We start from the raw sequence: 26,200 nt of genomic DNA, 5'->3' as shown, positions 1-26,200 counted from the left end.
TGGCTGCTGACAGTCTCTGGAGTTTCTTAGTGGGCGCATCATCCTGATCTCTGCCTGGGTTCTCCCTCTGTGCTTATCTGTCCAAGTTTTCATTCTTTCCGAGGACTGTGCCTCTTTACCACCAAGGACCCTGACTCCTTCGCCCATAGGAGGTGGGTATAGCCATTAGCCCCGTTTTACCAGTGACTGTTGACCAACTTGCCCAATGTTACATAGCTTCTAGTGGTAACAGTGTTGAATTGTGTCTTCCAAAAAGAACATGTTGCAGTTCTGACCCCTCGAAGTAACTGAATTTGCAAATACCATCTTTATAGAGACAGTCAAGCTAAATGGGTCATTAGGGTGTGGCGGTGATCCAGTCTGACTGGTCCTCAAAAGAAAGGGACATTGGACAGACTTGCACAGAGGGAGAGCACCTGGAGAGGACGAGGCATCCACCAGCCAGGGAACACCAGAGGCTGATGGCAACCGGCAGACACCAGGGAGGCCTGGATCAGATTTTGACAGCATTCAGAAGGACTGGCTCTTTTGGTACTTTGATGTCTGACTTCTGACCCCCAGGAATGCGAGACAATGCATTTCAGTGGTTGAGCCACTTGGCATGGGCATGTGGTACTGTGTTCCTGCAGCCCTAGCACACAAAGACAGTGGCAAAACCAAGACACATGTACGCCTGGGTGCTGCGATGTGCCCCCAACACAGAGCTCCTGCTCCCATGGAGTGGGAGGCTTCATTGGCAGGACACAGACAACAGGCAACCAATATGTGCTGGGTGCTGAACACCAAGAAGGAGATACTCCTGGGGTGTGGGGTGGTGAGGAGGAGGCCAGGTGCTGTTTTAGAGACAACTCTGATCACAGGACATGGAGCAGAGGCCTGAATGCAGTGGGCAACCTGGCGGGAAGGCCTTCTGGGGCATAGGCCTGAGGGTGCATCGTGGAGGGTGCATTGTGGGGTGCCTACTTCTGAGGGCTTGCAGGTGCCCCTACATCTCAGTGGCTGCTGCTGCCACAGTTAACTCCCCACTCTGGATCTGAGTCGGGGTCTGAGGTGACATCTTTGCCTACAGGATGCCTGTTTTCATCTTGTCCTCTCGTAGGCCCATCTGTTACAGTGTGGCACCTCAGTAGGGGACTACTATTTTAGCCATTCACCAGCAACCTTCTGGTGTCCCCATGACCTTGAGGTTGTCAAATAGTGCAATACTGGGGTCGAAGTGGGAGGATATGGCCTGGATGGCAGTGGGACCAGGTCTCAGGTCGGGTTTTATTCTAGAGTGGGCAGGGGGAGGGGAAGCCACTGAGAGCCCTTCCTGGGAGGACTTGAGCAAGGAGACCTGTCCTTACCTGTTAAGAGGATCCCTCTGGCTGCCAGAGAACATGGGAGGCCTGGTGGAGGTGGGCACCTATAGCCCGAGAGCAGTGACTGGTTTGGAGGCGCGGGAGGGAGCAAGTTGGGTCAGGGTAACTCTAGTTGTTACTGCTTCTCTGAGGCTTGTAGCTTCTGTGTTCTGTGGGACCTGGCGGGTGCCAATGTGCATGGAGATTTTTCCTAAGGTTTAATGTGGTGGGATTTCTTAGATTAATGTATATGCACAGAAACTCAGTTACTGTAGCATTGAATTAATAAAAACTGTTATGACGCAGATGCAAACCATACTGTGGGTTTGGTCAAGATGCTCTCTAGGTGGGTAGCTGCAGACTGTAAGCACAAACCATAGATTCAGAAGAGCAGATGCTTCTTGATCAACCTTTTTTACTAACAGAAAACTGAGCCCTGAGAGGTCTTGCTTTATCCAACTCTAGACAGATTCTAATTGTATCATTTACCAACTTGTTAAATTTTCAATACAATTTCTAGAATTTTTCTATAATAAGGTATCATTGACTTTTTTTTTTTTAGGGTATTGTGTAGCTTTCATAGTTTTAGGTGTGTCAGCATAATCAGGGTAGCTTTGGCTACTTGTTCATCTGAGACTTCAAGCCATCATCTAATTATTTTTAGATAAATTTTAATCAATAAAATATATAAAACAAAATACCATTCAGCTTTCAAAAAAGGAATGCATCCTGTCATTTGTGACAGATGGATGAAACTGAGGAAGGTTATGTTAAGTGCACTAAGCCTACCACAGAAAGATGGATACTGCAGTCTGAACTCTGGTGGAGGGAAGAATGCTGAGCTTTAGAGGTAGAGAGTCGAGGAGGGGACCAGGGACTGGGAGCTCTTGGTTAAAGGATACCAGATTTCAGTTAGAAAGAAAGAAGCTCAGCGGCGCATGGTGGCTCCCAGCCCCAAAATGAAGGATAGAGTGAATGCCTCTGTGGATTTAAAAGCTTATGACCAATCTTCTTTTTTAAAAATTGTCCTTGGTAGTACCAGTGCCCCAAGTGAGCCATCTCTTTTTGCTGCTTTTGAGGACAGACACCATAAATCTCGCAGATGGCCAGAGGCACGTTTCCTGAACCACATGGACAGCTAGGGACCTTGGGCATCCCCGGACAGCTCCTGAAGTCTTCAGTTTATTTTGGTCTCCTTGTAGAGCAGAGCCTCCTCATCATTGGTCTTAGAATGAGCACCACAGTTCTGGAGGAGCAGGAGGCGCATGGACTCAGGGCTCAGGCCAGGTGAGCTGTTCTGGACCTTTGCAGAGTCCAGACAGAATCTTAATTTTCACCCCTGCCCAAATTACCCCTCTCCTCTGTTGACTGGTATCTGTTCACATAGAGCCACTCTAGTTCTGAGCCTGCCTTGTTCACTAGGACCACCACCACAAACACCCCAGGCTGGGGGGCTGCACACACTTGGCTTGTTTTTCACCATCCTGGAGGCCAGAAGTCCAGGGTGAAGGTGGCTCCAGATGGTTTCTCCTGAGGCCTCTTTCCTTGGATTGCAGATGGTCTCTTCTCCCTGTGTTTGTCCCTCTGTGTCTGTATTCTGATCTGTTCTTATAGGGATACCGGCCCACCCTGAGGGCCTTGTTCTACTTAATTACCTCTTTTGAGGCCCTGTCTCCACATATGGTCACACCCTGATGTTGGAGTTGGGACTTCAGCTTGGGCATTTGCAGGCAATGTGATTCAGCCCGTAACCAGGTCTGAGGAGGTACACATCGTCTCTGCACACACTAGCTTTTTTAAGAAAGCTCATTTCTGGTGGAAGCCCAGGTGGTCTTTCGTCACACCCCTGATAGAAGTTAAAAGGTTATTTCTTTAATCTCCTTCGTACCCATGAGTGCCCTAGAGACCTTCAGTTCTTGCGTGTGCAGTGATGCGGTGATGCTCTGCATACTTAGCAGCCTGTGTAGACTGATACAGAAGAATTGACTCTGGACATCCGCGTCAGGGATCCTTCCTGATGATCTATGCCCACAGCCGCGCTCCAGAGCTCTGCGCTGACTGCTTCGTGGAGAGTGCATTGTGGGGTACCTACTTCTGAGTGTCTTGCAGGTGCCCCTACATCTCAGTGGCTGCTGCTGCTGCCACAGTTAACTCCCCACTCTGGATCTGAGTGGGAGGGTCTGAGGTGACATCTTTGCCTACAGGATGCCTGTTTTCATCTTGTCCTCTCTCATAGCCCCATCTGTTACAGTGTGGCACCTTAGTAGGGACTACTGTTTTAGCCATTGACCAGTAACCTTCTGGTGTCTCCGTGCCTGTGACCCTGAGGTTGTCAAATAGTGCAATACTAGGGTCGCGGGAGGACATGGCCTGGATGGCCTTCTGAGAAGAGGCCAAGTGGAGAGGATGCTGTTGACAATTACCGACTCCCTTCTCTCTTAAGTAAAGTAGCCTTGTGCTGAAAGTACACATAGGATCCATGTATTTCTGGCAGCATCCTGATGTTCTTGCAGCAGAATTGAGAAGATGTTGCTAAAAGTATGGCACATCTAACCCTGCTTCTAATGGGTGGCAGAGGTTGTGCAGTCCTGGTTTGCCACAGTGACTGTAGGGCTCAGATGACATGACGTTCTGGCTCCATTCCCTACCCCAGGCCATCTGGAAGGAGCTGAGATTGTGCAAGGGCCTTGCCGACTCGGACTTCATCAGCAGCCTGTGTGCAAGCCACTTGGACACTGTAGGATTGAGAGCGCTTCTCTTTGCCGAGCAGAATTGACTCTGCATTTCAATTCCTGGTAGCTAGAATAAGGTCTTACTGGTTTTGTGTTTGAGTAAAAGAACCTTTTGCCTTTCTTCCTTTCAAGCCTGCTAGAGAGAAACAGTCCAGGTTTGGACAGATGAATTAGCCCTCCACATTCCTAGCGACAAAAGCTCCTCTAGCAGAATTGAGTTTATGGATAAAGGAAAGGGCTTGTGATCCACTTATATGGTATAAATTCTTCTGAGAAAGTTATACAGCTAGAAATGTCTTGCAGGCCTTGGTGTGGAAGGCACTATGTACTGAATTGCCACACCCACCACTGCCAAATTCATATGTTGCCACCATAACCCTCAGTGTGACTCCCTATGGAGCAAGGTCTTCAGGACTTCATTTAGGTTAAATGAAGTCATTATGGTGGGGCCCTGAGCTGATATCACTGTGGTCTTATAAGAAGAAAGAGACACCCCCTCCTTCCTCCATTCCTCGCCTTACTCCATGTGAGGACACAGCCAGAGGCAGCTCTCTTCAAGCCAGGTGGGAAGAGAGCTGAATCACCTGTCACCTTATCATGGACCTCCACCTCCAGTACTGGGAGAAGTGGATTTTCTGTTGTTTAAGCCACATGGTATGTGGTATTTTGTTGTAGCAGCCTGTGTAGACTGACACAGAAGGAACTAAGTTAAACTTGGCTCTTTTTCACTCAAGGCAGCTGTTTGAACATGAATACCTGTTGTGATTTAAGCAGGTATTTAAGCCTAATGTGGGCATTCCCATTTGTTTACTTTTTAAAATGGTCTTTAACTTCCCTTTTTTTTTCCCTTCCCATTTTCTTGACATAATAAAGTAGACTGCACACATTTGAAGTATATAATTTGGTAACTGTTGAGATTTGTGTATATCTGGGTGAAACTGTTGCCACAATCAAGATAATGAATGTGTATCTGTCACCCCCAGAAGTTTCCCCATGCACTTTCGTAACCACTTACTCCCTCTTGGTCCCTAGATGAGTGCCAATCTGCTTGCTATCACTATAGATTCGTTTGCATTTTCTAAAACTCTAATAAAGTCATCTGTTTCTCTGATCTGGCTTCTTTTCCTCAGCAAAGCTATTTTGAGAGTTGTTGTGGATGTTGATCATTCCCTTTTGCTGAGTAAGGCCCATGGATATATACGGGTGGTTTATCCACTTCCCCGTTAATGGACGTTTGGGTTACATCCAAGGATACAGGTTTAATTTTTTTAAGAAACTGCCCGACCTTTTCCCTAGTGGTTGTATCATTTTGCATTCCCAGCCACAGTGGCTGAGGCCACAGCTCCTCTGTGTCCTCGCCCCACTTGGTAGGGTCAGGTTAACTTCAGCCACTTCAGTGGAGTGAGCACCTCACTGTGGCTCTGCATTTCCCCCATGACAGAGGACTAGGAGGGGAGCACAGGTTGCTGTGAATGTGTTCTAGTCCCATGGACAGACATCCCCCAAAGATAGCCGCGAGGGTCTCCATAGTTTCATCGTGTATAGTAAAAAGTGGGAGGTAGCCACCAGCTGTAGGGGTGTGGTCATGAGGCAGTCTGTGCTAGAACAGTGCCCTGGCAGTCGCAGCCTTCCTGTGGGACAGACCTTTAGTCCACTGACGTGAGCACACAAGAAATGCTCGTGAGGAAATGAGGGAGCAGAAAAGGCAGGTTGACACTTCTCTGTAGCCTCTTAGCCGCACACATGCGTGAACAAAATCTAGAAGCCCTTTATTGTTGTGCTAACGTATTTCCAGTTTTTCATGATTCTAAAGAAAGCTGTCGTGAGCCTCTCTGTGCACAGGGCTGTTTACATCAATTTGAGCTCGCCGGGGAGGCGTTGCTGTGCTAGAGGGCCTGTGGCTAATGCTGTGGCCACAGGATCTTTTGGTGGCCTTATTTTGTCCACTAATCTGTCTGCATGGATGCTGGGGACTCCACCTGTTAACTGCTGTCCTTATCATGCGTTGATCTGGAAGGACGGTTCTCTTCCCCCCCTCCTCACCTCCTCTCTTTCCGAATTCCTCTGGCATTTTCGGGCTGGGAACTTTAGCATCACTTGTAATGTTTAAAAACCGTTAAGTGGGAAGGTTTGTGGACATTAGCTAACAATTATAGGTTACTCTGTGTGAAGAAGCGACATGTTTACACAGATGGGCCGTCCACGTGGGAATGTAGTGAGTCTCTTCAGTCATTAAGAAGTATTCACTTGTGACCCTAAGGATTTTGTCATTCTTCTCACATAAGTCCTTCCTGTTCCTCAGGTTATTAGGGATATGTTATGCATGCGTTTTGCTATCGTGACTGGGTTCCTTTTCTGGGCGCACGTGCATGTGTTGTGTGTGGGGGGGTGCTGGAAGTGGCACCAGGCCTCACACAGGCTTGGGGAGCACTGTGCCGCTGAGCTGCACCCCAGCCCTCCTCTGTTTTAACTAGTTGGAGGAGAGGAAACCATCAACCGGTGGAACTGAGAACTGATTATCTTAGTGAATGTATTTGTTTTCTTAGGTTCTTGTCTTTGAGTTCTTCAGGTAGATAGGTGCACCATCCACCAATACTAAATTTGTGTATTTTTTCCTAATATTTTGTTAGCATTTTCTGGAACAGTGTTAAATAATGATGCTACAGTAACGTTAGCTGCTAAAACAAGACTAGAAACTCAGTGCTGTGTGAAAGCATGCACAGGGAAATGTTTGTGTGTTTTGTTTGTGGTGCTGCAGATAAAACCCAGGACCTACTGCATGCTGGGCAGGGCTCCCCCCTGAACTGCATCCAGCCCCATAGTGATGTCCTGACAGGCCTTAGTGGCACATGTCACTTCCTCTCACATGCTCAAGGCACACCAGGAAAATATCTAGTGTGAGCACATCTCACTGAACAGATGGCCGAACTGTACCCCTTACTGCGGGACAAGGGGCACATGGTGTGAAGGCATATCCCTGGCACTGTCCGGCACCTGGCACATGCTAATAACTAGGAGAGGAAGGGCCTCTAGTGGCTCACCATTTACCTTAACCCTCAGCTGCCCTCTGTCGCGTGTCTCCTTAAGGATCCGTCTCTTCCTTACTGAATTTATTTACTGCTTATCTTCATAGAGCAGACATGCATTTCACCTCATTACTGCTCAGTGTGCAGAGTGTCGACCTTTTTCCCAGCAGCACAGTCTCATCCTGTGCTTGTGGTGAAGGTGATACTCAGGCTAAGTTCTCCTCATGCTGTGGAAGTAAAGGGGCTGGAATAGCATCTAATTCCCAGGTTCTGCTGGGGATGAAGGAAGGAGCAGGACTGAACCCCGAGGTTCACAATCAGACTTGTCCTGCCTTCCCAGGTTAGGGCAGACTCCTGGTTGCCCCCCAGCAGCCGGTCACCCCTCTTCTGTCTTGCCAGTGGAACTCTAGTTATGTGTAGGGGTCCAGTAGCAGCATGCTCTCCCATGGTGCCCAAGTGGTAGATGATATGGTTCTAGGATGGAACCCTAATCTGTGTTCCTTAGCACAGATGAATTCAGACATGCCACACGACCTTCTGTGACCCGTGAGAGGTGCAGGGAAGGCTGCAGCTGGCGTCTGGGAAGGATTTCCTCTAATACAAAGAATAGTGAAGAATAGGCACTTGTGTTTTGGGTTGTTTTGTTGGCTCTTCTGTGTACTTGTCGGAGAATCTAATGCCTGAACCCATAGCCATTGACAGGAAGAGACAGGCTGCAAGTCCACTCGCCTTTGGCAGCACATAGGTACGTACATAAAACCCTGGATCCTCTTAGGAGCTCTTTGCATAAGCCAAAGACAGCCATGTGCTGCCCTGGACCAGGTCTCAGCTCAGCCCAGTGGACATCCAGGCTACAGGGGTTTATTAACATTCTAGGTTCTCTCTGCTGCCTGCTGGTGTCACCCGTCCCTCACCCCCATTGCAGCAGCCAGAAATGTCTCCAGACATTGCCACCCCAGCTGAGGACCTGCCCTAGGTCTCTGGTCTCGTGAGGTAGTGGGTTTTCTTCATTTAAACCTGTGCAGTTAGGGAGTCTGGTCTAAAGCCCAGCGTGTCCTCACTGAGCCCAGGACCCTGGACCACCCTTAGCGCATTGGAGCTGGAGCCTGTTTTCTGTGGGCTCAGGCAGGCATGTTGTCTGCTGATACCCTTAAAAGCCAGAGTGTCCCACATCAACCCCTACCCTTGCCATCTGCTTTGGAGGGCTGCCGCCTGGGATCAAGGCTTTTACCACATGATTGCAGAGGTTTCTAAGGCAGAACCTCGTATTTTCACGGGGGCGTATTCTTGCAGTGCCGCCTCTGTGGCAGCCATGGTACTCTACCTCTTTGTCCCGAGTGTCCCTGGACAGTTTTAGAGCTGCTGATGTTTTGGAGAGGAGTCAGCTCTGGCCTTGCATTGGTCTGGAGGAAGCCAGGACTATTCTTTGTCACATTTCCTGGGCATTGTTAACCACCACTTCCCATCCAGCCACAAAGAGCTCTGCTCCCGTGCACATGGCTTGTTTGAGGGACAGGGAAGCAAAGGGAAAGCACCAAGGAGGAAAACTGTGATCAGGTGGATGAGGCTGAGCAGGCCTCATAGTCTTAGGGAGCTGTGTTTTCATGTTCCACTGAGACTCTGCACTACACTCTGGTGCCTTGCTGCCTGGCCTGTCACCTGCTGCAGAGCCAGCTCACTGGGGAGCCTCCATGCATTCCAGAGAGGAGGATCTTGTGCCGGTGGGAACCAGAGCTCTGGAGGCCATGTTCCCAGTTCTGGGAAGCCATTCTGAAGCCATCCCACCTCTGTGCTCTCGAGGAACCAGTCCTACTCTGGTCTCCAGGCATGACTTTTGAAGAATATTGACTTAGCTGGGGATACAGCTCGGTGGTAGAGTGCGTGCCTCACATGTACAAGGGCCTGGTTCAGTCCCCAGCAGCACAAAAAATAAATAAATAAATAAATATGCATATATATATGTATATATAAATATGTATATGTTGACTCCTACCTGTAGAATTTTGGGGACTGAAACCTGTTTGGGATTTGTGATGAGACGGTTCCTAAGATGTTCTTTCTTCTCTCAGCTTGAACTTTAACAGGTTATTGTTAACTATATTATCTGCATGTGGATCACAATACAATACATTTAAATAGAAGGAAGGTGACGTTTCCAGGTGCCACATCTAATTCCATTCTTCTGTTAGATCTCTGACACACAGGTATAAATATTGAAGTATTTTGCTTGTCAGGGTGACACATGCCTGTTTTCCCAGCTGCTTGGTAGGCCGAGGCAGAAGGATCTTAAGTCCAAGGCCAATCTCGGCAATTCAGCAAGACCTTTTCTCAAAGCCCCCAGTTCAATCCCCAGTGTCTCTGTGTGTGTACGTCTCTCCTCTCTCTCTTACACACACACACACACACACACACACACACACACACATAAAGTAAGAATTCCGGTGTTCTCTGTGGCGTGTGTTCTGAGGTTTAGTCTGGTTTCTGAGGGTACGTTTTTCCCTGTCTTCACTCTCTTTTCCTTGCCTTCCTACAAAACTCGGTTGCCTCAACCTCCTCCCACCACTTCTGAGCCTGCTGGCCGTTAACAGCCCCCCACCCCAGCAAAATAGTGTGATTTCCTTGTAAGCCCCTGTAACGTGCTTTTCCAGCCTCTGAAGTCGGCCCCATTCACCCATTTACTGATGAAGAAACAGAAGCTCAGCAGCTTGCTTGGCTGTGGGCTGTGTGGATGGCATTTCTGTCCTTCAACTGGGTCATCATCTGCGAGGGGGTCCCCCCTCGGGGTGGAGCGTGGCGGGATCAGGGAGGATATGATGCTGTCGAAGAATAAAAGGGGAGTCTGAAGTAGGGAGAGCGCCGCCCAGTGTCACAGCTGACCTGTATCTTTGTGGGAAGGCAGGACAGTAGGGGTTAGAGGTGGTGCTGAGTGGCTTTAGGAACCTAAATGGAATAATCGCAGAAGGGGGCACGCAAGTGGTGTGCTGTGGCCTGTGTGATGAGGTAGCAATGTGTTTGTCACGTTGTGTTGTAACAAGTCGTTTTTTGATCTAGAATGTTGATACCGAGGTCATCTTAACTAAGAGATTGGGAGCATCCTGTGTGGTTGGAGGGCCTCTTGCTCATGACCCCCTGGTGCACATATGTGCATGGGGGGATAGGTGGCATGTGTGTGCATGTGGGTATACATGTGTGGTGTGTATGTGGGTGTGTGCTTATGAGTTTGATATGTGTATGCATCAGTGTGTATACATATGTGTATGCATGTGTGGGGGTGTATGGACTGTACCTGTGTGGGGTGTGTGTTTACATGTGTGCGCACATGTGTAAGTCTGTGCTTACACATATGGGGAGCACATGTGTGAGTGTGTCTGACTGTGTAGAGCATGTGCATGTGTGGGTGTGAGTGTATGTCGTGTGTTGGGTGTGAAGGTAGCTGTTGCTCACATGTGTAGGCGTGTGCTACTTATGTGTCCATGTTGCATGTGATGTGGGCGTGTGTGTGCTTGTGGGGGCAGACACCTACATGTGTGGAACGTGTGGGTAGGCATGCATGTGTGTGTGTGTGTGACAAGTGTATGCCTGGGCGGTCTGTGTGTGTAGGTGTCTGTGCATTTGGTGTTGCCCCTGCAAGGCCAGGAGGTGGACATGGATGCGTGCCTGTGTGCTCCCGTCCTCTCTGAGGCCAGCCTGTGAGTGGTGGCAGCACATATTCTGTGTGAGGAAGCCTCTGTGGAGTGTTCAGGTGACCCTCAGGGGGGCAGATGGAGCTGCTGGTGTCTGGTTTCGAGCTGTGCTGTGTGAACAGGCTCCACAGTTCCAAGACCAGCACTCCCTCCCTGCAGAGCCAGGTCAGGCAGCTGCGCAGAGGAGCTTCTAGAGCCATCAGGCCAGGCCTGCCGGACTCCCTGGCTACCTCCATCTTCCCACCTGTGCCTTTGAAAGTCTTGGTCGCTTGTCCATGTGGTAGCCTTCCGTGCCCTCTGCCAGGAACGAGGCCTGCTCAGAAAGCTTGAGTCAATATTAGCTAGAGCAAGCCTAAGCAAGGAGGTAAATGGATTCAAAAGAAGTAAAACACTCTTAAGAAGAATTTTAAAGAAAAAAAACAAGTGTTCGAGTGCATCTCTCACTGGCGTGGAAGGCAGAGGGAACCCAGGAGTTCCATCCCTCACCAGTGGCTGTCTGGCAGCTGGGGTGAGCTGCAGATGGTAGCTGCCCAGAGCTGGTAACTAGGACTGGCTGGCCAAATGCAGCATGGCTATGTTCCAGCTGGTGACCTTTTTGAGAAGGAAGCTCCTTGTTTTAGTAGTTCTGACAATGTCCCTCCCCCAGTTAAAAGTGACCTCACAGGTGCCGGTGGGACCCAGCTGCCTGCAGTGGCTCCCAGTGCCCTTGCTGACGGACCTATTTCTCAGCTTCTCTCTCTCAGCCCCCACCTCCAGCCCCCAAGGCACCGCCATTCAAGGAAAGCATGACGCTCCGCTCGGGCTGTGGGGCCTTGGCTTGCTGTAATGTGGCAAGTCCTGGCCAATCTGTTATCACTCAGGTCTGTTCTTTCCTTTGTAAAGGGCACTGTTGGTGTCCCTTGGCGAGTACACAGCCAGTGTTGAAACTAGTGCCACCTGTCAGGTCTGACTCACTGTGCTGTCTCACAGCTGCGTTTCATGGCATGAAAAGAACATCCTTATAAAGATGACTGACTTCCAGAGGGAGCAGGCCCGTATCTCATGCAGTGAACACAGCTCCTCCTTTGCTTCAGGAGACAGGCTTCCAAATGACTCACGTTTTTTTGTGGATAAATATTTGGCTGCTGGAGCCATGTCATTGCCCTGTGCAGGGGCAGGTTGGGACTCTCTGCTGAGAACTTTTTTTGTTTTTTTAAATATTTTTTAGTTGATGGACTTTTATTTATTTTTATGTGGTGCTGAGAATCAAACCCAGTGCCTCACATATGCTAGGCAAGCACTGTACCACTGAGCCACAGCCCTACCCTCTGGGAATTTTTTTTTTAATATTTATCTTTTTTTTTTTTTTTTTTTTTTTAGTTGGAGTTGGACACAATGCCTTTGTTTTATTTATTTTTATGTGGTGGTGAGGATTGAACCCAGGGCCTTGCACGGGCAAGGTGAGCACTCTACCACTGAGCCACAATCCCAGCTCCCTGCTGGGAACTTTTAAAGGAAACATTTTTTAAAACTGATTTTACAGGCTAAATAAAGCATTTTTAAAATCAAATGTAATTCTTCCTCCTTCCAACCCATATTATTAATTTATGTTCATTTTAAAACATTTGTAATTGTAGTAAAATACACATAATATAAAATTTACCATCTTAACCATTTTGAAGTCTGTTGAATTACCTTTTGAGTTCATGCTCTAGTCTTTTGAAAATTTTCATTGTAGTTCCTACATGGAACCCTTCTAAATCAGCTGGAGAGTCCTGGAGAATATCACACTGTCAGATTGTATAATGCCAAAGGAAAACATAGGTATTTTCTTGGGTTAAACAAAGTGAGATAACTTTCGTAGCTTTTGGGAATGATATTGGGATGTAGTTCAAGGCTCCCCCCACCCCCTTATTTTTGTTTTTAAATATTCTTTTAATTGTAGATGGACACAGTGTCTTTATTTATTTTTATGTGGTGCTGAGGATCGAATCCAGCTCTTCATACATGCAAGGCAGGTACTCTACCGCTGAGCTACAGTCCCAGCCCCCCACCTTTTAAAATAAACTTAGATTTAATTTTTTGTATTTTTTTCTTTTACCTCAAAAAGTGACATTTATTCAAAGAAAAGAAAAAAAAATGACAAGATGTCCATCCCTTGGCTCCCTTCCTTCCCCCTTCCAGCTGACCTTAGCCCCCAGAATTGAACCCTGGCTGGAGTTAGGTAGCAGGACAGCCTCTCAGATAAGGTCAGCAACATTAAGGGGCATCTCTTCAGTGGAGGTGTTGTAGAAGGTCTCAATGTCTCAGAGTCCTCTGTTGTCTTCTGCTACCATGTTAATAGCCACACCCTTACAGTCAAAACGCCCACCTCGGCCAATTTTGTGGATGTAGTTTTCCCTGTTGGTAGGAAGGTCATAGTTGATGATTAAAGAAACCTGCTGCACATCAGCGCCTCTGGCCTATGTTAAGAAAGATGGTCAATTCAGCCTGTGGATTGAAGATATGATCCATCCAGAGGAACTTAAGTATGCATGTTTGCAGCCAAAGGGAAGCAAAAGAAATTAAGTATCCTCTGTCTCCCAAAGACCTTAGGTAAGCCAGGTTTTCTTCTGAGTTGCTACTTTCCTGAGAGAGGCACCTTTCTTGTGTTTTGTAAATATTTGTTTACGTACTTATTGGTGCTGGGGATCCAGCCCAGGACCTGTGTATGCTAAGTGTGTACTCTGCCACTGAGCTCCAACCCCAGCCCTTGTTATTTTGTTCTAAGATCAATCTACTAAGCCTACAAATATAATGAGGTAAAAAATATTGTAATTATATCTTAATTATAGTTCTAGAAATGCTTTTGGAATGGTACAGTTCCTGGGTGAAATAAGGAAGTCTAATTTCCTGTTTAATTGTAGCTTTTCCTTCCCATATAGCACTTTCAAAGTGTGATTTTGAAAACATGGCCATTTTTCCTTCCAGGTTCATCTATTTCTCTGATGTATTTATTCCCTAGTTGTAGGACATTTCTCCAAGCTACCTATATTAGGCTGACTAGCCAGCCAACCTGAAAACCCCACCCAAAGCATGCAACAGCCCTGCAAGTATTTGCTGAGCTTTCTTGGTGGAGAGGATTCTTGCCAGAACAAAATGCCCGGATAGAGGCTGGAAAGAGAGAGACAGAGGATAGCCTTTCCGTCTGTGCCAGGATGCCAGTCCTGGCAGCTCTTGGAGAGCTGGGGGTGGATGAGAATGAGGCAAAGTCTGGGAAGAGAGGCTGACTTCACGTGTGGCCCAGTTTTAGCCCAAGGGAGAAAAAAATCACGAAGATTGCACAGGAGGGCATGTGCTCTTGCTTTGAATCAGGAGGATAGCTTGAGAGTTGCCCGTGAGCTATGGCTTCCTTTTTAACATCCCAGTGCTTCATGTCTTCACTTTTTCTGAGCCAGGTTTCGTGGGTCATAATGTCATTTACCCATGCAGGTGCGAGCTGGCTTTGGTGTAGGGCAAAGGGTGAAGAGGCTTCCAGAGAATAAGAACACTCACCAGAACTTTAATAGAATTTACTAGTTCATTAAGGAGGGGACACACACACACACACACACAGGAATCAGTTTACAAGCCCTTAGAGCCTAATTAGAAACTGAAGCTCACTCTCAGTTTCAGATGCTGGACTGTAGCCATGGGTCTCTTGAGGGTTTGCTGAAATATGTCCCCTGGTTATCTGGTCAAGAAGGAGTCTTCAGTTTGGTGTGGGAAAGGTCTGTTGTGGAAGTGACACACAAGTTTATGGTTTATGTAGCCTTAGCCAATGTGAGCAATTGCCATGAAACTGAATCTTTTATATTTTTAATTGTAGTAAAATATACAGTAATATAAAAGTTAGCATTTTGACCTCCCCCCCCCCCCCCGACAGGATCTTGCTGTGTTGCCCAGGATGGCTTTGAATTCCTGGGCTCAAGTGATCCTCCTGCCTCATCTGTCCAAGCAGCAGGGATTGCAGGTGCACATCATTGAGCCCATCTTAACCAGTTTTAAGTGTACATTCATGGGTTGGGAATAGCTCAGTTGGTAGAGTGCTTGATTCGAATGCACAAAGCCCTGGATTCAATCCTCAGTAACACACACACACACACACACACACACAAGTCTTCGTTTGGTAGCATAGTATTAAAGTGCATTTGTGTTTTGTGGATGTCACCACCATCCATCTCCAGTGTTTTCATCTTCCCAAACTGAAACTTTATACCCATTAAATAATAACTTCTGTTCCTCCCTCCTCCCAGACCCTGGCAGCCTCCTTTCTACTTCCTGTCTCTCTGAATTGAGCTATACCAGGGACCTCAGCTAAGTGGAATCACATGATATTTGTTGTTTTATGACAGCTCCCTTCACTTAGCACCATGTCCTTGGGGTTCATCCAGGTTGTAGCCTGTGTTAGAACTTCCTTCCCCTCTAAGCCTCAGAATGTCCCACTGTGTATTCACATTTTGTTGATCCCTTCATCATCAGTGGACACCTGGCTGTTTGTCGTTGGCAGTGCTGTGTATACTGCTGCTGTGGACAAGGGGTTGCAAGTATCTGCTAACGCCCCTGCTTTTGCACCTTTTGGATATATATCTAGACGTGGGATTGATTGATCTGATGACACTTTGATAAGCAAATGAAATGCTCAATCTCTGGGGGAGTCACCTCACTGTTCTCCACAGTGGCCACGCGGTATGCATCCCAGCAGCAGTGCACAGTGTTCAGTATTGATCCTCCCAGGCAAGGGCTGTTCCTTCTAGAATACCTTGTTTTACAAAAGTAGCAGCAGCTACAGATAGTACGCTCCATCTCCCCTAATAGAGAGGAGGCATGGAACACCCAGGTCCTGCAGAGAAGTGTCCTTAGAAGAGAATGTGGCTGGCCATGTAGGCTCCTTTCCAAGGGCGTGGGCAGAGGAACTTCTGAATCAGGGGGTCTAACCAAAGAAATTGGGGCAGTGGAGGACCCCATCAAGCTCTGAGCTTTTAGCATCCAGAAGGAGGGAATAAATAATGGATAGCTCTTTCTTTCATAAGGGAACTCTTACTACTGCATCCATAAGATAAGCTTCTGCTCTTGCCATCCCACTGGGCCATGCATCCTCCCTCTGTCCAGCGTGTCCACAGAGCTTGGTACATGCCCTCCCTGTTCATCACCTAGAAGCTGTCCTGAACGTCGTGTTGCTGCTGGGGTCTGACAGCAGCCCCGATGCTATATCACTTGCCTGTCCTGCACCTCGCTTCATCTTGTCAGGTGGACTGTCGTCTCACATCTGCACAAGGAGAGCCAGTGCAGTACAGTGAGGTACTTAGAGAGACCACATTTGCATAATTTCTGGTACATGATACTGCTTTCACTGTTCTGTTTTGTTATTGTTTTCAGTGCCTAACTTATAAGTAAAACTTTATTATAGATTGTATGTATAAGCAAAAATGCAGTATGAGAGGCTCATTATCTGTGGTATTGAACATCCACAGGGAGTCTTGGGACACATCACCATACAGATAGGAGGGACTCTTATTAATTTGGCTGAGAAGGAGGTGATCTTGATGTGATGGTTATGCTGTGGCAACAGACAAGCCTCGAATCTCAGAGACCTTTTTTTGCTGTGCTGGGGATGGAGGCCAGGGCCCTGTGCACACTAGGCAAGTGCTTTGCCACTGAGCCATTTGACTTTCACACCTGGTGTTCTTCTGGCTCACTGGGTCAGCAACTGGTTTCTGTCTCTCCAGTTTCTCAGGACCCAGGCTGGGGTCCTTTTTTTTTCCCCTTCAATCTTTTTTTTTTTTGTATTAGAGTTCCAACCCGGGGTGCTTTTCCACTGAACCACATTCCCAGCCCTTTTTTTTTTTTTTTTTTTTTTTTTTTTTTGAGACAGGATCTCACTAAGTTGTTCAGAGCCTCACTAGATTGTTGGAGCAGGCCTTGAACTTGTGATCCTCCTGCCTCAGCCTCCCAAGCCCCTGGGGTCAGCCTCTGTTTCTTTTTCTTTTTTTTTTTTTTTAAGTTGTAGATGGACACGATACCTTTATTTTGTTTATTTGTTTATGTGGTGCTGGGGATAGAACCCAGTGCCTCATACATTCAAGGCAAGTGCTCTACCATTGAGCCACAGCCCCAGCCCAGCCTCTGTTTCTTGATCTTAGAGTGGTCAGAAGGCTGACAAGCTCTGAGTTGGCTTTCAAAGCCCAAGCCAGAGTCAGCTCACAGTGCCACTCACCTCACTGGCTGGAGTAAGTCCTGTTGCCATCCTGGGATCAAAGGGCAGAACAGTGGGATCCTGCTTTGCACAGACTGAGGGGAGCAAAATACCCACAAGTCCTAAATGCCATCTGAGGGACTGGACATCTGTGGCACCAGAAATAGCAGAAGTCCTTAAACTACACTGAGCAAAACTGAGATTAGAGAAAACCATCTTATCAAAAATAACTTCCAGTGAAGACAGCCTTGAGCCCCCTGCCCACACCACACCCGCAAGCCACCAGTGGTAGAAAGGACTCTCTGGGAGCGTGTCCTCTGGGCTATCCAGGAGCCACACTTGCTGCAGCTGGGTGACAGCTCCTGGCCCTCCTGCCTTTCTCACGTTTGAAAATGTCCCTCGTGAAAGTGCCTTTCCCTTCCAGTGCCTGTGCGGCCTTCCTATCTGCAGCATCTCTGTTTGTTCTCATCCTCTGTTACAGTGTGTGACTTAAGTGGCCTCCTTGATTTTTTTTTAACATAAGCACATTATTCAAATTATTTTGTTGGTTTTCCCTTTGTTTAAAATACTAGGTTTTTTATAATGTCTTAAAATATTTCTTGATGATTGAACCCTGGCATGCTCTACCAATGAGCTATATCCCCTACCCTTTTTAAAACTATTATTTTGAGGCAGGGTCTCACTAAGTTACCCAGGCTGACCCTGAACTTGTGATCCTCCTGCCTCAGCCTCCTGAGTGGCTGGGACTATAGGCGTGCATCTGTAATTTTATTGACTTTGAGAGTTCATGTAGGCCTCAGGCCTCTGATGACACATGTTGTTTTCCTCTCCCTCCTCTACCTCCCACATAACCTGAGTGCGTGTTAGAGGAGGGACCATTTTCTTTGTAAAAAGACAGCTGTCATGGCCTGTGGGGCACATGGCCCAGGGCGGCTATCCTGGCTGAGTGGAAACGCAGTTGGCATGGCAAATGTTCCAGCCGCCTGCTCTGGTTTAGGCACTGCAGGAAGTGCTGAAGACAGCAGAGATGGGTGACAGTCCCTCCCCCAGGCGGTGGAGAGGAGGTTCCCTGCTCAGGGTGAGAGGACAGGCGAGGAGCAGCAGCAGGCCAGTGGGACCTGTGGCCTGCTCTGTGTGTGGCGAAGGCTAAAACTGGAGTGTTAGGGAGCAGTGAGCAGCACAGGCAGGAGCCAGGCCTGGAGGCCCCTGGGCGGCCCTCAGGCAGCTTGGAGTTCACCCAGGGGTTTTCGGGGACTCACTTGTGGGAGGATGTGCTGTGATGTGGGTGCGCAGCAGAGCATCAGACCCTGTGCTGCACCACGGAGACATCAGCTACTCCCAGCCGCGGGGCTCTGCGGTAGTCACTTGAAGCTAGGAGAGCAGCTCTGACCTGCTCATGCTCTGGACCCTGTGTCTTAGCAATGCACATCACATCCTGCAGACCCTTCTTGCCACAGCCCTGGGTCCCACCCCTGGACACCTCGCCTGAGACGCCATTGCTCATCCCAACGGGGTGGTGGCAGTTTTCTCCAATGGACACTGGATCCCTCCCAGGACCACCCCAGCTGGTGTAGATGCCAGGAAGTGTGCCCCCCACCCCCACTCAGTGTAGGTGAGCCCCCACTCAGAGCCACCTGGCTGGGCAGCTCAGCAGAGAGAGTGAAGGAAGACACAGCCATCTTCCTGTCCCCGAACAAAGCACAGGGCTTCCTTGGCTGGCACAGCAGGGCTTTGCTAGGGACAGGGGGTGTCTGCCCCACGCAGCCTGTATTCTGCTTGTCTTGAGTGAAGACTGGTTTCTTCTGGAGCTGGAGGTTCAACCAAGCCGTCATCTGCATGTGGTGTCCAAGGTGTGGCTAAGAAACCTGCTTGATGGTGACACGGTCATGCTACTGCCTTCCTCCTCCCCAGCATTGGCTAGGGACTTTCCAGCCACCTGTGGTCCCAGAGCCTAGCTCATGGCCCTTCCTGGGCCCTCTGGGTTCCACTACATCCCCACCCGTCACGTTCCACTACATCACCCCGATCCTGCATGCCGTCTTGAGGCCACACCGTGGCCTTCCTCACCTCAACAGATTCACTCTGTGTTGCAGATATCACCTCCACCTTGCTCATGTGCTTTTCCTCATTGCGCAGGCTCTTCAGAGCAACCTGAAATATTCCTTGTTGCCCAAACGCCTGGTTATCAGCAAGAGGTTAGCTCAGTGTTTGCACCCCGCCCTGCCCAGTGGAGTCCACTTGAAAGCTCTGGAAACCTACGAGATTATCTTTAAAATTGTGGGGACCAAATGGCTGGCCAAGGACTTGTTCTTGTACAGGTACGATTGCTTCTCTGCCATAAGACTTTCTGTTACATGAGCAATCCATCTTTCAGTTCACAGGATTAAAGCAGAATGCATGTGGGGGAGGGGTGCATGCACCACACAGGTCCTAAGCCACCAATGGGAGGTGACTGAGGGTCACCTTCCAGAGCCTCTGTGGCCACACTGTTCATGTGTTTGAAGGAGAACCAGAGTATGCACACAGCTTGGTTGCGTGCTCTTTGCTTAACAATATCTTATGACCATCTCATGGCCAGCATGCATCTGTATCAGCAGTTCAAATGGCAGTCTGTTTGTTCTTGAAAACTCCTTTTGCTGTGCGCTGTGGCACATGCCTATCATCCCAGCAGTTTGGGAGGCTGAGGCAGGAGGATTGGGAGTTTAAAGCCAGCTTCAGCAACTCAGCGAGACCCTAATGAGACCCTGTCTCTAAATAAAATTTTTAAGAAGAGCTGGATGTGGTTAAATAGTTAAGTGCTTCTGGGTTCAGTTCCCAGAATGAATGAATGAGTGAATGAATGATCCCCTTCTGCGCCTGGGCCTGTGGCTCAGTGGTGGTGCTTGCCTAGCACGTGCATGGCCTTGGGTTCCATCCCCAGCACTGCAGAGAGAGAGACACTGCCTCCTGTAGGCTGATGTCCTCCTGACTGGTACCTGATTCTCCCCAACCCTCCCTTTTCTCCTTCCCAAAGCTGCGGTCTGTTCCCGCTCCTGGCGAATGCCGCCATGGCGGTGCGGCCTGTGCTGCTCAGCCTGTATGAGAAGTACTTCCTCCCGCTGCAGAAGCTGCTCCTGCCCAGTCTCCAGGCCTTCCTTGTGGGCCTGCTGCCCGGCCTAGAGGAGGGCTCCGAGATCTACGACAGGTGGGTAGGCCTCTTGCCCAGTGTGACGCTTGGCCTGTCCAGGCCGGGGTTGTTCTGCTGCTTTACAGGAGACGGGGAGAGAAGCACCAAGACTCGAGCAGTGGGGGAGGTGCTGCGGGAGGTGGATGGTTGCGTCTCTGTGTGGTCTCTGGCTTCCTGGCACTGCACTGTGTCTCTCAACGAATGGGGCCATCCCAAGCAGAGCGATTAGACCCTATACCTGGAGAAGTGTAGTGGTTAATAAGGGAGGCCATGTACAGGGTTCCACTACATCCCCACCTGTCACAGAGGCACCAGGTCATCACAGTTGGAGCTGGAGAAGGCTTGATGCAGCTGCCCCTGAGGGGGACGCAGACTGCAGGGCGCCTGTAGCACGCACTCTGCCCACACCCTGCCCACACTCTGCCCCTCGTCCCCCGGCCTCCTGTGCTCTGAGAACTGCCTCCACCATTGTGAGGGTGAGAAGGTGGGGAGGAGGCCCAGGCGCATGGCCACAAGTGGCAGAGCCAGGATTCTAAGCCATAGGTGTCACGTTCTAAAGTCCTTCTTTGAGCTATTGAAGAAGAAAGCGAAGCCAGGTTCACAGAACTTGGAAAAGCGACTCCCTTGGCCAGTTTCAGCAGCACCTTAGAGACTTGTAAAGTCAGGAGTAGTTCACGAGGTTTTCTTGTTGCTGCCTAGGAGTCGGGGAGGGCGTGTGTCCACTCAGACTTTTGCAGTAGAAGCAGGGTCCTTTTTTTTTTTTTTTTTTTGAGAATCATGAAGAACTTGTTTCCGGCCTGCCAACATTTGACAGTGGCTGCAGCGATCAGCTCCTGTTATGGGACCCATTCTAAGGGCCCCGCTGCAGGGGCTGGTGGTGACTGGGCCTGGAGTTTCCCCTTGGTGACAGGGTGCAGCACTTGCTTTTCCCTGTGCTGAGGCATGAGCCACCTGACCCTGGCCTGTGGCATTGGCCATGACTGAGAGCTGCAGGGGCTGGGGCGGAATGCAGGAGTCAACCCAGGCCCCGCTTGGAGTGCTCCTTCCCCTAGACTTGAGGAAACCCAGGAATCAGATGGCTTGGGCTGCTGTGGCAGGACTTGAGCCATCTAACCAGAGGTTTGCACTTCAACCATCCAAGCTTTCATGCAGACCAGGTAGTGACTTTCCACTTCTCAGTGGAGAACCCACCTTTACAGTCACTTCATTAAGAGGAGAATCGGTCTTGTTGCCGTTTTAATCCTGGCACTCTGAGCTGCAGCTTGGGTTCTGGGTCGAGTTATGAATGGTCAAGGTCACATTGGAGGTAGTTGGAGTCATGCTTCTTGACTTCTAGTCTCAGGCTCTTTCCAGAAGTTCTGCTGCATTCATGTTCTCATAACAGATGTGTGTGTATACGTGTGTGTGAGTGTGTGTGAGTGTGAGTGTGTGTGAGTGTGTGCGAGTGCGCATGTATATTTTCTTTTATCATCTGAGGGTGGAACACATTAACTCCCCAAATGTATTGCTGTCTTTTAAATCTGTAATTGTGAATCACACTAGAAGTATGTGTTAGCTTTTTGTTGCTGTGACAGAATACCTGACAGAAATAAACTTAAAGGAAGAAAGATGAATGGCTCCATTACCATGGGCTTATGATGAGGCAGAGCTTCCTGGCAGAGAGGGTACATATGGTAGAGTAGAGCTTCTCTCTTGAGACTGCCAGGAAGCGGAGGGAAAGAGAGGGAGGGAGAGAGAAAGGAAGAGGCCAGGGACTAGGTGTGCCCTTTACCTTCTGCAGTTTCCATCACCTCCAGATAATGCCCAAGTTGTGAACCCATTGGTGAATTAGTCCACAGGTGAGGTCAGCGCCCTCATGATCCAGTCACCGCCCAAAGCCCCACACATTGCTACCTTGGGGTCCAAACTTTGAACACATGAGCCTTTGGGGACATTCTGGATCCAAACTGTAACTATATGTAAATAGAGTGTTTTTCCTTGTTCTCTTAATTAATAAATGAGGTGCACTTGAACAGTGGTTAAAGTTGCTTTGCAGTGATATTTCCTGATATTGAACCAAGAGGAGAGTAGCTGCATGAATCATTGAATAGACTTAGCTGTCATAGAACACCAAGCCCCAGGGTCTGTTGCACCCAGGAATTATTAGTTATCAGCTTTCCAAGGCAGACGCTGGTCAAAGGTTCTGTTGCGTGGGAGTGCACAGGCACTGTGAACAGGGCGGGCACTGCACAGTCTCCTTTTAGCCCGAGGCAGTTTGCCCACATTTCCTAAAGTGCTTAGGAACTGAGTGGAACACCCAGCAGCTGTTGTGTGTAGCCTAGGAAAGGGTGGGTGGGTGCGAGGGGTCAAAAGTGCATGCTGGTAGACAAAGGACAAGTTAGGCGGGGCTGGGAGGGCCAGGCCACCCATAAGTGTCCTGCAGGTGGAGACTGTTCCTGGTTTGCACTTTTTAGAGAACCTCGGGGATGGAAACCTTGGCTGTTGTTAGGAAGCCTGATTCTCCCTGCTTTCTCACCTTTAGAAGCCTGCAAACTGCCTACACCTGGCCAGAAACCCCTTTTTAAAGTGCCCGTAGAGTAGCTGTGAGCTGTTTTGCTGTCCTGACAGGCGGAGGGGAAGCCGAGAGGAGTTTCCCTCTCCCCTGGAGCCAGGAGAGGTGAGAGTCTTCCCTGGTCTGTAAGGGAGCAGGAACTGCCTTGGTGGACATTTCCATTTAAACGAGCAGTTCTCCAGCCAGGCATGGTGCCCCTCCCCCAGGGTCTTTTGGCAGTATCTGGAGATGTTTCTGTCACCCGAGGGTGGAGGCCCAGGGTGGAGGCCAGGGGCCTGAACACCGCTGTGCACACAGCTGCCCCACAGCAACTGGGTGTTCAGAGAAGCCCTGACTTGTTTATTCCCTTTTTTGAGATAGGATCTCACTGTGTTGCCCAGGATGGTCTCAGACTCCTGGATCAGCCATCCTCCTGGGTCGCTGTGCCAGCTGAGAAACCTAGTTTAAATGATTGAGCATTTCTTCTGGTCGGGTCCCAGCGCTGTGACGGTGAGCGTGGCTGGCTCTGGGCTTCATTCTCACCCTCTCTCAGCCCTGTGTCCCACCTGTGGTTCACGACGTAGGACACTGTTGTCACTAAGCTGCCCGTTCAGTGGCAGATGACCACATGGAAGCTGTGCAGTCTGTGACAGCTCAGCTTCCCGTGGCTGTCAGATGGACGAGCGGCTGCAGAGCCAAAGGTGCAAAATGCCGTTCCTAGGCCACTCACCCACTTCACGTTGAGCAGAGGTCGTCGTCACTTGAGTGGGCTGTGTCTGCAGGAGGCACAGGACCGCAGCAGCCAGAGTAAATGGGAAGGTGGAATCGTAGGGCTGGGTGTTTGGGGTTGTTAGAGTTAGTGGTTGGTTTTGAATTAAAACACTTATGTTGGTTTCTAGGCTATGTGCTCATTTTTGATTTAGCAGTCAGGATGAGCAGGGGGACTCGTTCAGCAGAGAGTTGCTTGGTCTTTAACCTCATTGTTTTGTTCTTCCATAGTGAAAACATGCTGTAATTGCTTTTTCCTCCATTGTGATTAAATTGTTAGTACCTTTTAACTTTTTTAAAAATAAAGTAAAACTTAAGGAATAAAGTTACATTTCTTTAATGCAGAAATCTAGCCAGTGTACCCTGAATATTGGAAAAGGAATGACACACACAGCATTTCCCAGGCTTTTTTAAATTTTATTTTTATTTATTTATTTATTTTAGTTGTTTACAGACCTTTATTTATTTTACGTGATGCTGAGAACCAAACCCAGTGCCTCACACATGCCAGGCTGAGCCCCAGCCCCAGCCTTTCCCAGGCTTTTTGATCGTGGAAACCCTTCTCTGTAGAGGGCCTCTAGTGGCTAGTGTTGTGTGGAACGTACTTTGGGCATGCTCTGTTCTAGGCCAAGGGGCTGTGCATGTGGCAATACACAGTGGGGATATGAAGGGATCCCGGAGACACGAGCTCCAGGGGCTTCCTGATTAATCTGCTGCTGTGGAGTCTCCAAATAAGCAGACAGGACCATCCTGTCTGCTCCACACAGAGGCTGCCCAGCAGGCCTGTCCAGGGCACTGTTGACCCATCTCGCCACCTTGACATAATTACAGCCGCCAAGTGGGACTTCTGCCCAGCATTAGAGCTTTTGCTGTGATTTTTTTCTGACCTTGGCAAAGCTAACCTTTATTTGTTTGTTCAGCCTTTCATAGATGACCAGTCAATGACTTCAGCCGTGAAACTGTTCTGTGTACTTTTCCTAAACCTTTGGCTGTCCACTTACACCTCACTTTTGTTTTTCTAAGATGATATTGTGGATCATTTCCTACAAATAATTTATGAGACAAAAAGATGCAGACTCATTTTGAGGAGAACAAGATCCATTTTTAATATATAAAGGGTGTAGTCTTTGTATGAAATATTTTTATATACTCTGAACTGATGGTTGAAAAGTGAGCTGCAGGTCGTTGGTGTCATCATGAGTCAGGAGTGGCATTCATCTGACGGTTTCCCCTGCGTCTGTTGTGTGTCACCCCTCAGCAGACAGCAGAGCTGGTGGTCACAGCAGGTGGTACAGCCTCAGCTGGCGCTGTTCTCCTGCACTGAGTTTTCACACGGGGACCCTCGCATCTCCATGAGGCAGCGGCTTCTGCTCTGTCTCATCACTTAGTATGGACATGCACAGGAGGCGAACTTGTCCTCGGTCCCATAGCCAGGAAGCCTCACGGCAGAAGGGCTGACTCTGGAAAGGGAACTTCTCCATCATACTGGGCCAGTATTGCCATGTCTTCCCGTCTCCCTTGTAAGTAGGAAGCATGTGACAAGTGTAATCCTTGCAGATCATGAGTCAGATCATCATGTGAAACCTTTGCATGGGAATTTGCCTTTGCTGGGTCACTGACAGATGCTGTCACCAGCCTCCAGGTTGTTTTTGGTGCTGACAGGGAGGTTACCTTGCCATCCAGCGGAATGAGGTTGGCTGTGGTCGATGGAAAATAGGCCCTGATCTGCTGATGAACTTCTCAGGAGGAGGTGCTGACTTTGTGTCACGGAGGCCTAGGTAAAGATAGGAGTCCAGTACCTGTCAGGCCCCAGCACAGGAGCTCTAAGAGCGCAGTCAGCGTGAGGAGGCACTGTGGGCAGGGTGAAAGAAGCACCACCCCAGGCACAAGGGCGTTTGCAGGCTAGCAGAAAGCTGGCCAGTTTTGTCCCAGTGTTCTAAGCACGTTTCTGGCAGTGCCCAGGTTGGGGCCGTCTGTATGTTGCCGAGTCTTCTGTCGGTCCCAGCAGCTTTAGTTTGCTGACACACAAATGACTCCTGTGCTTTTTATCAAGTGGCTGATCTGCTGGTGCCCTTTCTGCTGATGGAGCCACCTTTCTTTCTCTGTATCCATGGCAAGGCGTGTTGGAGACAGTCTCTGTGCCACCTTGACACGACCCAGCCAGATGTTTCCTGTTGGCCAGGAAGCTGCTCCTCTCGGTGATGTGTTTGTTTTAGCAAGTTTAGATTCACCATGGCTGCGGTGGGTGGACAAACACGGAAGGGCAAGAGATGGCCACAGCTCAGGACAATAAGAACAGTGGCGATTCCCCAGCCAGGGTGAGTCTGCTCATGGAGCTGTGCACCGTGCGATGGGGACAGTGGGACAGACCTCACAGCTTTCATCTCTCACCCCCAGGACAGATGCCCTGCTCCTGAGACTGTCCCTGGTGGTGGGCAGGGAGGTGTTCTATGCTGCCCTGTGGGGGAGTGTTCTGGCGAGCCCCTCCATCCGTCTTCCCGCCTCGCTCTTCGTGGTGAGCCACATCAACAGGGACTTGCCCGGCAAGGAGCAGAAGTACATGCTGGGGACCGACTACCAGCTCACGGTGGGTGCTTTGCTTCTCCAGGGGGATGTGTGGGCATGGCTCTTGTGTGCAGCTTGACCTGAGGCTACGAAAGGACATCAGACAGCGGTGAGAGAAGTAGAGCATCCCAAGGTTCAGGGGTGTGAGATGAGCTGATCCGCAAGACAAGGGGCGGCACTGTGGCACTGTGGGTCAA

General features: G+C 49.2%; 1 protein-coding gene and 1 non-coding gene across 5 annotated transcripts in view; one reads left to right on the top strand and one right to left on the bottom strand.

Annotated features, from left to right (window-relative positions):
• Nucleotides 1-26,200, top strand: part of Dop1b (DOP1 leucine zipper like protein B) — a 106,298-nt gene that overhangs the window by 9,259 nt on the left and 70,839 nt on the right. For 3 of the 4 annotated variants that reach the window (XR_013092454.2, XM_076867618.2, XM_076867617.2), the window contains exons 3-5: nt 19,111-19,292; nt 19,988-20,158; nt 25,836-26,025. Coding sequence is in view for 3 of the 4 variants with exons in the window: in XM_076867618.2 (XP_076723733.1) it covers nt 19,111-19,292; nt 19,988-20,158; nt 25,836-26,025 (543 nt within the window). In the remaining variant the exon portion in view is untranslated. The remainder of the gene's footprint in view (nt 1-19,110; nt 19,293-19,987; nt 20,159-25,835; nt 26,026-26,200) is intronic. The other variant, XM_076867619.2, reaches the window with a different exon arrangement.
• LOC143409045 (small nucleolar RNA SNORA67) lies at nt 13,293-13,463 on the bottom strand. The gene has a single exon (XR_013092559.2). It is a non-coding gene; the product is annotated as a small nucleolar RNA SNORA67 (small nucleolar RNA).

Source organism: Callospermophilus lateralis, chromosome 10 (assembly GCF_048772815.1).
Source record: "Callospermophilus lateralis isolate mCalLat2 chromosome 10, mCalLat2.hap1, whole genome shotgun sequence".
Lineage (NCBI taxonomy): Eukaryota > Metazoa > Chordata > Mammalia > Rodentia > Sciuridae > Callospermophilus > Callospermophilus lateralis.
This window is presented reverse-complemented; position numbering and strand designations above follow the sequence as displayed.